General features: G+C 40.5%; 1 protein-coding gene across 1 annotated transcript in view; it reads right to left on the reverse strand.

Moving 5' to 3' along the window:
* Nucleotides 1-15,507, reverse strand: part of KIF2C (kinesin family member 2C) — a gene marked incomplete at its 5' end in the record, with an annotated part of 28,028 nt that extends 12,521 nt beyond the window's left edge. Inside the window, 8 exons of the mRNA XM_083358452.1 lie at nt 1,529-1,628; nt 4,276-4,376; nt 4,851-4,970; nt 5,910-6,032; nt 7,904-7,949; nt 10,878-10,982; nt 13,470-13,564; nt 15,444-15,507. Of these exons, the coding sequence (XP_083214578.1) occupies nt 1,529-1,628; nt 4,276-4,376; nt 4,851-4,970; nt 5,910-6,032; nt 7,904-7,949; nt 10,878-10,982; nt 13,470-13,564; nt 15,444-15,507 (754 nt within the window). The remainder of the gene's footprint in view (nt 1-1,528; nt 1,629-4,275; nt 4,377-4,850; nt 4,971-5,909; nt 6,033-7,903; nt 7,950-10,877; nt 10,983-13,469; nt 13,565-15,443) is intronic.
* Nucleotides 15,508-16,026: the final 519 nt, after the last annotated feature.

A 16,026-nucleotide genomic window follows, 5' to 3' on the forward strand; every position in this document is an offset into this window, starting at 1 on the left:
ACCCCTACAAACACATAAGCATCCAAAATTACAAATATTTCAGTTGCTCTCACTGACATAAGTTATCTGCACAAAGCAGATTCGCAAATATTGTAAGGAAAATTAAAAATAGTCTAACGTTAAGTGCCGAAGAAACCAGGAGATTCAGGCAGTTCAAATGAGTATAAAGATTTATTACAAGCTTAAGCTCTCTACAAGAATCTGATCTACTAATGGTCAAGGGAAATTACCGTATTTTCCGGCGTATAAGACGACTCGGCGTATAAGACGACCCCCGACTTTTGAGAAGATTTTCAAGATTTTTCGTCTTATACGCCGGAAAATACTTACATGCCAGTTGCCAAGTGTCTGACACAAGCCCGATTCAGCCCCATCTGATGCAGATGGTGCAAAGCCTCCCTTTTGAAGCCCAAAGGGGCTTTTCCTTCCACCCACCCATTTGAGAGCACATTTGCAGACGGAGCAGCTGCGCGTCTGGAGCCAAGCCCCACCCAGGAGGCAGTCAGCCAGGTGGGCTCGGAAGACGCGCTGGAGAGCTGGGCTTGGGGCGGCCATGCCGAGGCCGGCTGGCAAGGGCCGCTGTGTGGTCTGCGAGCGAGAGGGGCGCCAGACCCACCGGACGTCCCCGGAAGTTCCTGGAATGGCCTGGCGGCGGGCGGGCGCTCCCTCCCCGACCCGCCGGGGAGCGTCTCCCAAAGCGCAGCATCTGGTAGCCGGGAGTCTGTCGGCCTGGTTGCTGGCGAGCTGGCCCGCGGCTGGGGCCGGGGCCCAGGAACCGGTAGCTGGGTGCGGGTGGGGGGAAGGAAAGCTGGGCGTGGGCTTCTGCGGCTGGTTGCGAGGCTGGATGCAGGCGTCTGCCGGATCGCCGGTGAATGGTCTCGAGGCCCCGCTGAATGTCGGGCCCGGCAGGGCCCGGAATGTCGGGCCTGGCCACCCCCTCTACCCAGGGTCCTCCTGCAGGGGTAGAAGACAACTGCCTGGAGAGATAGCGGGTAGCAGGGCGCGCTCTGCTTATGCTCAGATGCCGCTTGGGTGAGGGGGAGGGGCTTCCTGCCGCTCCCAGGGTCTGGCATTTGCAAAGGGGAGGGGAAGGGGCTTACAGGCTCTTGGGGGTGGGAAGGGAGAGTCATGTTGGAGGGGGGACTGGACTAAGGAGGCTTGAAGTTGCTTTGCACGAACGGGGATGCTCGATTGATTTATGTACTATTTTCCGGCGTATAAGACAACTGGGCGTATAAGACGACCCCCCAACTTTTGAGAAGATTTTCATGGGTTAAAAAGTCATCTTATACGCCGGAAAATACGGTAGTACGAGTTATGAATAGAAAGGAATTCAAGGTGGGCTGGACTTAGATCTCTTGGCGGCACAAAGGGACTGATGACATGTTTGACCCCTGACTCAGGCTCACCCTGATCATCTCCTACATCTAGTGAAATCTAAATTGCTATCTTTTCCTCTTTAAATTAATTATTTGTAAGTACACCTTATGAATAATGAAGACATTTAAGATAGTTTACATATCTTTACTTACTGGATCATTCATTGATAATGATTGACAATTAATAGTACTTCGATATTCTTTAACCATTCGTGCAAAATCCCAATTTGGACAACTACTATCAAATTCCTGTAAGATAAAATAGGTGGTCTTAGATTAATGACAACCAAGGATCCAATTTTTTTCCCCTCTTAACTATATGAAATGCTAATTTGAAAATAGAGGGAATATAGAAAAGTGAATAATTAAGCAAAAAATTCCAGCTAGAAGTTTTCTGTTGTATTACTTGGACTGTAGTCTTCTTTATAGAAGCTTTATCAGGTAATAATTTAATCTGCTTGTACAAATAGGAAAGCAGATGCTGTTGAAGCATAGTTCTCATTAACAGTTTGGGTAATCATAAGCAATGCTTGGAATGACAATGCACCACCGTCTGGAAGGCCAGGACTTTATAGACCTTGGCCTGAATCAGAATTTCCCAACTTCCAGAGATATGGACTTCAGCTCCTAGAATTTCACAACCAGCACAGCCATTGCGAAGAATTCTGGAAGATGAAGACCACTCATCTGGCAGCTGTCAAGGTTGGGAAATGGCTAATCTAAAGAAGTCGGCATTCCCAGATCGCTTATTGCAATATACATCAGGCTTAAATCTTTTTTCAGGAGTATAGCCAGTACAGTGCAAAAAGATCCCCCAAATGTTCCAAAAAGATATCACAAAGTACTGTAGAATGTTATATTTCCCGTGTCACACTGATTCTGATGCTGTGGGGTGGTGAGTTTAATTGAACTGAATTGAACTCAACTGAATTCTTCACCTGACAACACTTCACCTGCAGCTCGGGAGAGGACACGAGGCTGGTTCCAGGCAGTTATATCTGCTTCCTTGAGTGAGGGTAATTTCCCCGCCGTCTTGAAGGAGGCGGTGGTGAGACCTCTCCTCAAGAAGCCTGCTCTGGACCCAGCTGTTTTGAATAACTTTCGTCCGGTCTCCAACCTTCGCTTTCTTGAGAAGGTTGTTGAGAGTGTGGCGGCGCATCAGCTTCCCCTGGTCCTGGATGAAGCGATTATCTAGACCCGTTCCAATCAGGTTTCAGGCCCGGGTACAGCACGGAGACGGCATTGGTCGCTCTGGTGAATGATCTCTGGAGGGCTCAGGACAGAGGACATTCCTCTGTCCTTGTCTTATTAGACCTCTCGGCGGCTTTCGATACCATCGACCATGGTATCCTGCTGCGGCGTCTCAGGGGATTGGGAGTGGGAGGCACAGTTCTTCAGTGGTTCTCCTCCTATCTCCTGGGACGCTCGCAGTCCGTGTTGGCAGGGGGGCAGAGGTCGACCCCTAGGACTCTCGTTTGTGGAGTTCCTCAGGGGTCGGTCCTCTTGCCTCTCTTGTTCAACATCTACATGAAACCGCTGGGTGAGATCATTCGTGGTTTTGGAGTTGGGTACCATCAGTATGCCGATGATACCCAACTTTTCATTTCGACCCCAAACCACCCCAGTGATGCCCTCGATGTGATGTCCCGTTGCCTGGAGGCGGTTCGGGCCTGGATGGGGAGGAACAGACTTCAGCTCAACCCTGACAAGACTGAGTGGCTGTGCATTCCGGCATCCCGGGACATTCAAAATATTCCACCTCTTCTTATGGGGGGTGAGTCCTTACCCCCCGTGGATAGGGCTCGCAATTTGGGAGTCCTCCTAGATTCACGGCTTTGGAAGACCATATAGTAGCCGTGACTAGGGGGGCTTTCGCCCAGGTTCGCCTGGTGCGCCAGTTGCGGCCCTATCTGGACCGGGATGCCCTGTGTACGGTCACTCATGCGCCCGTGACCTCTCGCCTGGACTACTGCAATGCTCTTTACATGGGGCTTCCCTTGAAGACCACTCGGAGGCTCCAACTGGTACAGAATGCGGCCACAAGAGTTGTCTTGGGAGTTTCCCGGTACTCCCATGTTACACCTTTGCTCTGTGAGCTACATTGGTTACCAGTTGTCTTCCGGGTGAGATTCAAGGTTTTGGTTATGATCTTCAAGTCCTTACATGGCATCGGTCCGGGGTACCTCGAGGACCACCTGCTGCCGGCGTCAACTCCCCTCCGCCCTGTGCGTTCCCACAGAGAGGGCCTCCTCAGGGTGCCTCCGGTCAGGGAATGTCGACTGGTGGCCCCCAGGGGGAGGGCTTTCTCTGTGGGCGCTCCGGCGCTATGGAACCAACTGCCGGTTGAGCTCCGGATGGCATCGGACCTTCGCTCCTTCCGGCGCGGTCTGAAGACCCACTTATTTGAACTAGCTAGTCTGGCCTGATGGGGAACATTAGGGTTTTTTAATGGGTCTTTTATTGTTATTGTAATTTTTAATTGGGCACTTGTTTTAATTCCTTTTTAATTTTTGTATTGTTATTTATATATGCCCTGTTAACCGCCCTGAGTCCTTCGGGAGAAGGGCGGTATACAAATTTAATAAAAGTAAAAGTAAAAAGTAAAGTAAATACTACTTCCAATACAGAAGATTAATTTTCCAGAATGTTTGTTGTTGTAGTCCTTATAGCTAGGGAACATCCTGTCAGTTGCAAGTACCTCGTGTGTGGAACTATATTGTTGGACATTACTCACCGAATGCAGAATTAATTTTTTATGGAAAATATTCATGAAACACAAAATATTTTGCATGAATGGAAAAATATTTTATGTTACCTGAGACACTGACAGCATTCAGCTGTTAAATGAAACATCATATAGAACATTTAATTGAAGAATTAAGCAACATATTCTTACCTGTGCACGCCTGTTTCTTATTTCAGAAAACTGGGCTTTTTTCTCTTCCCTTTTATTTTTCATTTTTTCCATTTCCTTTACAATATTAGATTTCCTCCGAGCTAGAGAAAGCAGTGTTATTATTGACAAAAACCAAACTATATTCAAAATTGCTATTCTATCTATACATGTTCAGTATGGCCTGAATAACTGAAAAGTTCACCATTTTATTGCCCTCAGGGAAAATATCAGTTAATAATATTAACTTATAATAAAGTATACATATATAGGTTAAAATTTATATATTTTATACAGCATGACCAGTAGCTCCACCTACTACTACATTTAACAGACAGAATTGGTCAGCTGAGTATATTTCGAATATGTGAGGTAATACTCCAAATTGCAGAGCTGAATTTTTTTAAAATTTTTGACTGGTAAAATCAATCCAATTTAAAAGCTAAGCTTTAATTAACATACTCAGTTATCAATTCACCAGCTCCATAAAGAAGACAGTAACAGAGGCTCTCTGCCAGATTGAATACTATTCACTAAAGAGACAGAATTAAGGTGGAAACCTGAACACATTCTTCTACCTTGAATGGCAGCAGACACAATTCTGAGAGACTGTGGAGGTTCTTCTGTCACTTCATTACCATTAGGTTGTATACTACATCTATCAGAAGAATAATTACTTCTAGTTCGAGCTCGTACAACTGTTGGAAGAAAGAAGCTACTGGTTAAAAGGCAGCATAAAAAAATAGCACAATGGCTTATAATATTTAATTCAGAGAAAGAGAAAAATTAACTCATAAAAGGCCTCCAATTTCTCCCTTGACTCATTGTCAAATTGATATCCAGAATTTAATTAAATAATTATCCTCTGCCATCCTTACAGAAAAAATATTAGCCAAATGGTACTTAAGCATTTGCTTTATGCCACCAGAATCTAGTCCAAAATACATCTTTATTTATATATTTTCCCCAGATTTTCTCAACATTCTTCTAAACCAAAATGACACCAAATGGTACTCATAGGCTCAACATTTTAAAAACCTAAAACTTGAACTTTTTTCACTTAAAAGCAATCAAGCTCTTGCAAGTCAAATTCTTCCTGGAAGAAGTGCATCCTTGTTCAATATCAGACAATTGTAATATATATATTTGTGTATGTGTATGTATATGCATTTATGCATACACAGAGAGAGAGTTTATTTTTTGGCGTTTGTGATCCTGCATGAAATAATGAGAGTGTCCAACACATGATCACTGAAGACTATAACATTTGGCTAGTTGGCTATATAGTTAGCCACCAAACTATAGGATTCAAATTAGGAAGACAAATGAAATAAACCAATTGTGTAGTTGCAATAGTGTTCTGCAGCCTTCCAGTGACAAACCAAACTATATCAAACTACTTGATATAAAATATCTGATCAAGACAATAGAAGCAAATGTTTAGTTTTGCAATTAACAGGTAAAAAAAAGTTGGCATTAGACTAAAATGTCAATCCATTTTCAAATATTTAGGGGAGCATTCAAAACACTGATTTATAAGATGTTTGAGAATATTGAGAAATGAACAATATCTTTCTCCAGTTTACTTGCATAAATTAAATATATGGTCAGAATATGTCATACTAATCCAAACTCACCAGGAAGAGCTGACTGGCTTCGAGCTGGTACAGAAGCAGAGGTTTCTACCTCCATATCATTTTCCAAAGGAGTGTTTGGTAGTTCTGCTATGACCGACATTTTGCTGCCTTGGAACCTCGGTGCTAAGCAAAGAACAAAATATTGTTAGGAAGCATCTTAACAGTATGCAGCCAAGATAGAAATTGGTTTAATGGAGCAAATCTAAGACTGTGAATGTGGGGAGGGAGGATATAGCTGATGTCAGAGTATATGGGATCTAACAATGTAACATATACTCACTATTCAAATGACAAGTTTCTATCCATGTGTACAAAAATGTGGAATAATTTAATTTTCCTATGTCATTTTTAGGGGATTTGTTGTTCTTGAGTCAAACTCTGAGCACTGGCATTTGAAGATCCATAATCAACAGTTGTAAACCTCAGAAGAACACATATCTTGGGGCTTAAATTTATGTTATTCCATTACTAAAGATGCACTTAACTATTTTAAATCCTACTTTTCTACTGAAATAACAAGATAATTATGAAAGAGATTTGAAATTATGGCTTACAATGAAATATACTATCAGAAGATTTAATACATCAGTCAGAAATATGACATGGTTAATCAATTAAAGATTTAAAAAATGAGCAAAAGTCCTCAACTTTATGCCTGAAGACAAGAACTGGAAGTAGATGAAGTTTGAGACCAATAAAATACTCTCAGTGGTGTCATGCTTTTTAGGGGTGTGTGTGATATTAACCTTTGATCAAAGTCAAATCAATGGAGAATTCCTTAACACGATTTTCCTTGCTTCTTATGTTCATAGAGCCTTGGTGGAGCAGTGGGCTGATGCCTCCTTAAGTAACACCAGCTGCCTGCAATTAGTGTAGGTTCGCATCCCACCAGGCTCAAGGTTGACTCAGCCTTCCATCCTTCCGAGGTAGGTAAAATGAGGACCCAGATTGTTGGGGGCAATAAGCTGACTTTGTAATAATGCCGCTTGGGGGGGTGTGTGTGAAAGCCCTAACAAGCAGGCATATACATAGAATGAAGGCTACTGCTAAGCTTGTAAGCCGCCCTGAGTCTTCGGAGAAGGGCGGGATATAAATGTAATAAAAATAAAAATAAAATAAATATCACATCACAAGAGTCACAGATTCATAAAACTCTTTTGGTGAAATTATCAGTTTGACTCTAGTATTCTGATCATCATTTTATAATGCTGTTCATTTACCAACCTTTTTTGATGTGGAAAAAAATCAATTCCTCCCTCATTCAAGGTTCACTATTCAATTTTTGCACTTATGTTCCTGTTATTATATAGTGTCCCTTAACATAGAGAAGGATGTACTGCACAGAACCTTTCAAGTCTAAAGTAACATGCTATTTTGAGAAATATTCAAATAAGTAATAAAAACAAGTATTTCCAACCCTCAGAGTATAATTCCACACCTACTTCACATTAATTTATGGTAGAAGCAAAATATCACTAATGTTTAATTGGAAAATTCATTGGGTTCTTTCATCAGCAAAACAATCACTGCTAGCAGATTATAGAGGTATAAAACAGAAAGAAAATCCTACTAAGCAAGTGGAGATTTGCTCAAAGGATATGAATTTGGGTATTAAGATCATTTGCTGAAAAGATTAATTACTCTGTATTATATCTTTATAATGTTCTAGCTCTTAAGAAAATAAAAGTAAATTATTACAGTATAATAAAAAAATACAATGGTTTAAATAGTAGTGAACAATCATATTGTTATGACACATATTCAGTAGGAGTGACATTGTTGATGTCATACTAAATTGCAGTTACGAAAACCCTAAACATAAAATACTTGTCCAAATCCTTGCTTGGACATGGACATAGCTATACAGAATTAAGAGGCTTACACAGTTTATTGTTACTGATCACGTGCCACATGACTAGCTTCAGGAAATCATTTTCAGGACAGAAGACTGGAACTATTTGTAATATTTATGGCAATTAAAATACTTTTTTTACCTTCTTTGGGACCAGGGATTTTTGAAATTGTTCTGCGATTTTGTCTCTAAAATAAAATAAAAAGTTCCAATTTAATAAATAACAAAAGCATGTGTGTGTCTGTGTCTGTCTGTATTGCTAAAAACACATGGAAAACACACCAACAATGAAAATTACTCTCTTGAAAAATTAATTTAACTGGGTGATATTTTTAGGTTGGTTGTGAAGAAGTTGATTGTGGGGGAGGAGGAAAGAGTGCACAGAATTCCTTTATCACCTACAATAGCTAAGAAACCTGATGGCTGAAGCACATGATCTTGAACATGAGAAAAAAAGTACTTATGTCCTGAAGATAGATCAGTTAATGCAATTCTTATTATTTTGATAAATAACAGTTGAGTATATAGTTTTTCCAATATTCCTAAAGAATAATAATCATATTCATATTATTAGTCATTTTGGTTGCCTTATCATAAATCCTGTTACAACAATTATTTCAGTTTATTTCTCCCACCAATATTCTTACTAGTGACAATTTTCTCAACGATTAATTACATTTACATTGGCAGATTTAATTCTATTTTTTCCATATAAGCCCTCTCACATTTTTATATTTCTTAAAAAATAGATAAAAGAATAAAAAGAGAAAGAAAAAAGAAGAGAGAAACGAAAAGGAGAAAAAAAGCAAAAGCAATGAGATATAAGAAATAACATACTACTTAAAATATATATCCCTCCTGTTAATATATATTTCCTCAATTTCTTATTCTTTTTAACCATAGCTGAGAATATATTTAATCTATTTAATCTTTAAGCATTCCATTCAATAGATCTAGTCATCTAATCCCTTAACTCTAATTCAAAACATTTTTTAATACTTTCCTTAAATTCAGTCACATTTAACTACCTAAAACATTTGCTTTATTTAAGTCATTTCAGCTTTTTTTTCTTTACAGAAGCAAAAGAAGCATACTATTAGTTGGAAAATTCATCCCTCTAAATGTAATATATTCCAAAGTTTTTCTATTTCTTTAACCATATTCAAACAAATGCTTCTCCTGGACCGTTTGGGGAGACCGCCGTCTCTCCTAAGTCCCTGGGACTTCCTTCCTTCATTGCCACCTCTCCGGGGCAGCTCCTGGCCCTTTTAGGGTCCCCTAACAGAAAGAAATTCAGCTGAAGGGCTCGGCATTCCAAATCCTGCTTCGCTGCTCAACAGGAACCGGAAGCTCCAGCCGATTTCTTTTCTTTCCACACAGTTGGCAAAACATAAATAGTATTCCAAATGTACAACTTGGGAGTCCTCCTAGATTCACGGCTCACCTTGGAAGATCACATGGTGGCTGTGACTAGGGGGGCTTTCGCCCAGGTTCGCCTGGTGCGCCAGTTGCGGCCCTATCTAACCCGGGATGATTTATGCACGGTCACTCACGCGCTCGTGACCTCTCGTCTAGACTACTGCAACGCTCTCTACATGGGGCTTCCCTTGAGGTCCACCCGGAGGCTCCAACTGGTACAGAATGCAGCTGCGAGAGTTGTGTTGGGAGTCTCCCGATACTCCCTTGTCACACCTCTGCTCCGTGAGCTGCATTGGTTACCAGTTGTCTTCCGGGTGAGATTCAAGGTGCTAGTAATGGTGTTTAAACCCCTACATGGCAGGGGTCCGGAGTACCTTAGGGAACACCTGCTGCCGGCGTCTACTTCCCTCCGCCCTGTGCGTTCCCACAGAGAGGGCCTCCTCAGGGTGCCACCGGTCAGAGAATGTCAACTGGTGGCCCCCAGGGGGAGATCCTTCTCTGTGGGCGCCCCGGAGCTATGGAACCAGTTACCGGTTGAGCTCCGGACAGCGCCCGATCTTCGCTCCTTTCGCCGCGATCTGAAAACATACTTGTTCGAGCAAGCCGGCCTGGCCTGAGGGGGGATTGGTGGGGTTTTTTACTATTTTTATTGGGGGTTTTTTAGTATGTATTAACTGTATTTTTTAATTGGGCATGTATTTAATTACCTTTTATCTTTTGTAAATTTCTGTGTTTTATTCTTGCCCTGTACACCACCCTGAGTCCTTCGGGAGAAGGGCGGTATAGAAATATTAATAAATTAAATTAAATTAAAACTATCAGCTGGGGAAAAATGTTTTGCTGGTTTGTGAAAATGCCCTTTTTGTTTACTAGGGTTATGATTTATGATTTGTCTGTTTGTAACCTTCAACTGGGTGAAACGATGCATCAATTTTTTTTGAATCAATGTGCTTCAAATGGGCTAACTTAAAGACTGCATCCAAAATCCAGGACCCCTGACTCCCATGGGATTGAAATTTGGAAAAATTGTAGGGGCTGCTGTGGTCATGCGATCAGCATTTCTAACGTTCCCTACAAGCTTGCTCCAACAAAATCAGTGGGGAAACGGGCAGGAATTTAGAAGTTCCAGACTGGCAGGAAGGTACGTGGTTGCTGCCAAGTGCAGGAAAAGGCAGAGGCGGCACCGCATAAGACTGAGGAGAGTGCACAAGAGGTACCACATGGGGTCAGGAAGGATGCAAGAGGGTGCAAGAGAGGTGCTGTTCAAATAAATGAGTGTGCAAACGGAAGCAACAGGATGGGCAAGATGCACAGGAGTGTGGAAGAAGTGCCAATCAGATGGGGATGTTGCCCAGGGGATTCAGCATGGATTGGGGAGTGTATGTGAGTGGGTGCATCAAGGGGCTGTGGTGAAGGAGACATGGCGCAAGCATAGGGGGATAGTGTGTGGGCTGTGTAGTGCAGATTGGGGAAGATTTGTGGATAACTGAGCAGGGATATAGACATGAAAGGGAAGCACAGAAAGGCTTGGAGAGGAGGTGTAAAAATTAAACTCAGGTAAGAGAAAAACAGTGTCATATGAAAACCAGAAGTGTGCGTGTGTATATATATAATGTAAATTCCCTGCTTGAATTTACCTATTTTAAATATCATGATACTTAATCAAGAATCAAAGAAATAACTTGAGATTAATATACCTGTACAGTTACATTGTTCTGAACTAGAATTCTCTCTTTTGCATCAGCAACTACTGCAGCTGTAGACAGTTCTGGATTTCTTGCTATCACATCATCAAATTCAATCTTCAAATAGGAAAAAAACACACAAAACAATGAAAAAACTAAAATATGCTTAAGCATGAATCACAAACATCAATTCAATCAAATCAATAATTTGCTTGGCACGGCAAATTAAGCAGTAAAATTATTGTTTCAGTGATTTTTAAGATATTAACTGACCTGTCAACCAATATCATTTTCACAGTTCCATGAGAGGTAGTATATTTCAAGATTGTGGGAAAGCCATTGACCACAAATGCTTTAAATCTTAGTACATCCCAATGATTTCTTAATATTTACTGTAAGACAGTGCAAGTATTACTACTTACCGAACATTAATTTTAAGAAAGACTGACATTAGAAAAAGGGTATTCACTATCCAAGACAAAAACAATAAACTTCTGCAGATGACTTCTCCTTCAGTTTTATGCATTTACAGAAGTACAGTGAATGTCATAACCACCAAGTCTACTTGCTTGAACTTAGAATGACATCACAATCCTATTACTACTGCTGCAATATTCTAACAGCCATTTTCTTGATCTGTAAGCCACCTAAACCAAGCACATGAATCTTAATTTCCAGATAACAATTCTACAGGTATTATATTGGCTTCTGAAAACTGCCACTAATAAAGCAGTAGGTTTTGATTTCAATGTATACATTATATCAAATTAATGATTTATATGTATATGTTTAATATGCATGTTACACGATAATTTAATCCCAGTTGTGTTTATCCTGATGATAAACCCTGTCATATTAAGTATAACAACTCCCAATTACCACATTAGTACTGTAGCCTAAATAGCCAACTTACTAATTCAACCCTTTGCTTTTAGAATCCCTGCTGTATGATATAATATATAGCAGGAAACATATGTATAAATATATGACATATAGCAGGAGAAGCTATTCAACAATAATTGGAGTATATACAGTGGGCAAATAAGAGAACTAGTTATTTTTGTTGCCTTAATACACTAGTATGTAACAGAATCTATTTCTGGTAAGGGACTACACACTAGTGGTGCATCTCTTAAACAAATAGCAAGAAAACAATATAGTAAGACAAATAGATTTCATTTCTTTGATATTTAAAACAAATATAATTGATTTAATAGTTACTATTTTGTGTCACATTAATTACAATGCACTACATATGAGAGTCAGTTTGGTCTAGTCTAGTGATTAAAGCACCAGGGTAGAAACCAAGACAGTGAGTTCTAGTCCTAGTTTAAGCATGAAAGTTGGCTAGGTGACTTTGGACCCAACACTCTTTCTGCAAGCTTGTTGTTGTGGGGAAAATAGGCGGAAGAAGGAGTACTATGTATGTTCACCATCTTAAATTATTTATACATAAGTATAAAAAAGGTGGGATAAAAATAAATAAGGCAGTGCTGGGAGATAAGTCCTTAGTGCTCTATTGCACATGCAATACGGGCAACTTAGAAACAACACTGTGCAGTCATAACCCAATTATTACATTCATCACGAGCAGATATATTATGTACTTATCAGAGTCAAACGATAAACTGTTAACATATTGAAATGTTGCTAAATATATATAATGATGATTACTCAGTTTTGCTTGAAAGTATATAGGGATATATAAAGTCTATTTCTAAGTTGGCGATTCAGGATGCTCAAATTTTTTTCTTCTTAATTTAAATTATAAATTTGGTGGCAACTTTTCAAATAATTCTGGAGACTCTATCCATGGCTTGTAGAAGTTGTATCTCTGTTTCTTTAAGAACTTTGTATCTTCATGGAATACAGATAGTCCTCGACTTACAACACTTAGTGACCGAAGTTTTGGTTTATTGAAAAAAGTGGATTTATGTCCATTTTTCAGACTTATGACCGTTGCAGCATCTCCATGGTCACGTGATTTACATTCGGATGCTTAACAACTGACTCACATTTATGATGGTTGAAATGTCCCTGGGTCATGTGATCACCTTTTTCAACCTTCTGACAAGCCAAGTCCATGGGGAAGGCAGATTCACTTAACAACTAATTTAACAACTGCAGTTGTCAGTTAACAAATGTGGCAAGAAAAAACTCACTTAACACATTTCTCACTTAGCAACCTAAATTTTGGGCTCAATTGTGGTCATAAGTTGAGCACTACCTGTACTCAAATTCATTTGACATAAAACATTTATGTATGCTTTATCTTATAAGCAATCTCAGCAATGTACAGTTTCTATGATTCCTTAAAATACACTGCCATTTAAAATTTCCAATAAGAAAATGTCAACATTTTTAGAGAAACTGCTACTTAGTTGGTCTTCAACAAAAAGAATGAAAAAAACCCCTCTTCCTATTATCAAATGAGAAAAGAATAGCTGTGGACAAAGTAACCTTGAAATCTATATTTAATAATTTCCAGTTAGACTCATCTTACTAATTCTACATAAACCTGTTTTATAGATGATTTGAGGCAGGCTTCAACTCATAATTAAGGAAGAAAAGTGTGCTAAATAGGTCATACTTTCAAATACTCACCTCTTTCCCTTTGACACTGTTGTTTTCAATCCATTCTACAGATACAGTCATTTTTTCCAGACTTATATTTTTGATAGTTGCACCATGGACTGAACCTAAAATACAATGTTATATTTATTTTATTATATTTAATTATTATGTTTATATTAATTGTGTATATGTATAAAAGATATTTCAGAAAAGTACTATAATAAGGGCTAGAAAATAACAGAAGGAAATTTTCATAAAGGTTAGTTAATAAGAAATTAAAAAATAACATGAGTCTATGACAATTTGCCGTGGCCAACTCACCACAGTCAATTCACCGCAGCCAACTTGTCACGGCCAACTCTTTGGGACAAATTGCCACAGCCTAATCTCCATGGGACAATTCACTGCGTGACAAGAGTTACACTAATATCAAAGAAATGGTGAAATAAATCCATTAAAGAAAAGATGCAAAAGGAGGATGAAATGTGAATGACTAAAATTAAAATAATTTATTTTAAATAATTAAACTGAATTGTTAAATTGTTCTGCAACAAGTTGTCCCATGGCAAGTTGACCATGGCAAATTGTCCCGTGGAGAGTTGGCCAAGATTTTTTTTTTAAATTCCATTTATATCCCGCCCTTCTCCGAAGACTCAAGATGAGTTGGCCAGAGCAAGTTGGCCGTGATGAGTTGTCCCATTCCGTCCACAATAGTCTTTTTTTTATCCAGAAACTGGAGGTAAATGCCGGTTTCTGGCCCAAAATTTGTAAATTGTGGTCAGGATACTGCAAATGGCCATAAATATTGACCAGACGCCATGCACCCAAAATGCAGTCATGTGATTTCTCAACCTTCCTAAATTGTCTTTCCCCTCAGAATTCCTACCCATGAAATCATTCCTATTTTTTTTCCCCTTAGCTTATTAAAGTCACTTCTCATGAAATCTAGAAAACACTGATCTGGCTCCTTTCAGTTCCCCCCACAGGGAGTATAGTGTATCTATCTCCTTGTGAAAAAGGCAGTTATTTACAAGCCTTATCCACAGCACCTACATAACTATCATCTCCAGCTGAAACAATACGGACTCCAAAGATTCTGAACATTAAACCATGTTATACAGGCCACGTTTTTATATGTTCTGCAAGGGGGGGGAAAATAAGTATCAATGAAATTCTCATCGGAAATTATCGCCTGGTTGTTCTAAAAAAAGAGGTGGGGAACTATGGCTCCTTTACGACTTGTATACTTCAACTCCCAGAATTCCTGAGGCAGCCAAGCTGCCTCAGGAATTCTGGGAGTTGAAGTCCACAAGTCATAAAAGGACCATAGTTCTCCACCCCTTGTTCTAAGCACCAAGGAGCGAGCCACATGGAGGTGCTTGGCTCAGCACACGCTCAACCCGCTAGCCCAGGGGTAGGCAACCTCGGCTCTTTTATGACTCATGGACTTCAACTCCCAGAACTCCTGAGCCAGCCAAGCTGCCTCAGGAATTCTGGGAGTTGAAGTCCACAAGTCATAAAAGGACCATAGTTCTCCACCCCTTGTTCTAAGCACCAAGGAGCGAGCCACATGGAGGTGCTTGGCTCAGCACACGCTCAACCCGCTAGCCCAGGGGTAGGCAACCTCGGCTCTTTTATGACTCATGGACTTCAACTCCCAGAATTCCTGAGCCAGCCAAGCTGGCTCAGGAATTCTGGGAGTTGAAGTCCATGAGTCATAAAAGAGCCGAGGTTGCCTACCCCTGCGCTAGCCAGTCCCAGCGAGTAACATTGGGCAAAACGGGAGTTTTAAGTTGCTTCTTTGACTCAGAAGCAGCTGAGGGGGCGGCAAGGCAGAAGAACCCGGAGAGGGGAACAGTCTGGCATTTAGTCCGGTTTCTGCATTACAGGCAAGCGATTAACGCCATGAGCATTAATCTCACGGAGCCTCCCGGGAACATCCAGGCTACGGCAGGAGGCAAAAGACACTCCAGAACAAATCGCATTTCTCCTCTCGGCACTCACCATTGCTGCGTTCGATATTAATCGATAACCCAGGCTGAAGGCACTGGTAAATGTTGGCATCCATCTTATGCTACCCCAGAGAAATAAACCTCAGACGTCTGCAGACTAGCAACCCCTCTTTCAAAAAAAAAAAAAAACCCGGTATCGGACAAGAGCACTCAACCAACTGCCGCCGCTTTGAATGCGGCGCGCCGAAAAGGCTGCCGGGAAACGACGTCCGTCGGGAGACCTCAACCGTTTTGCAGAACTACATCTCCCAGCATGCAGCGGGGGATCCTCTCGTTGGCCATTCGTCTACTTTAAAACTACATTTCCCAGAGAGACTGGGTAGCAAAAGTTGGTAAACTCGATTCAAATCTGATACAGACAGTAGAGGAAGCGGTAGTCCGCTAAGAAATGAAACCACTTATTGTTCTCGTGGTATTTGTAAATCGTGTCATCTATAATGGAGTGCATTTGATGGCTGGTGGTCTGTAACTTTAAAAAAAATGGGATATTTTGTTATTTTTTTTTCTTTTAAAATCTTTATAGAAATGTCCCGCTTTTTACCAATATTACTCATATTTTGTTGGTCTTTATGCCC

The sequence above is a fragment of the Vipera ursinii genome, assembly GCF_947247035.1.
Source record: "Vipera ursinii genome assembly, chromosome: 3".
Taxonomy (NCBI): domain Eukaryota; kingdom Metazoa; phylum Chordata; class Lepidosauria; order Squamata; family Viperidae; genus Vipera; species Vipera ursinii.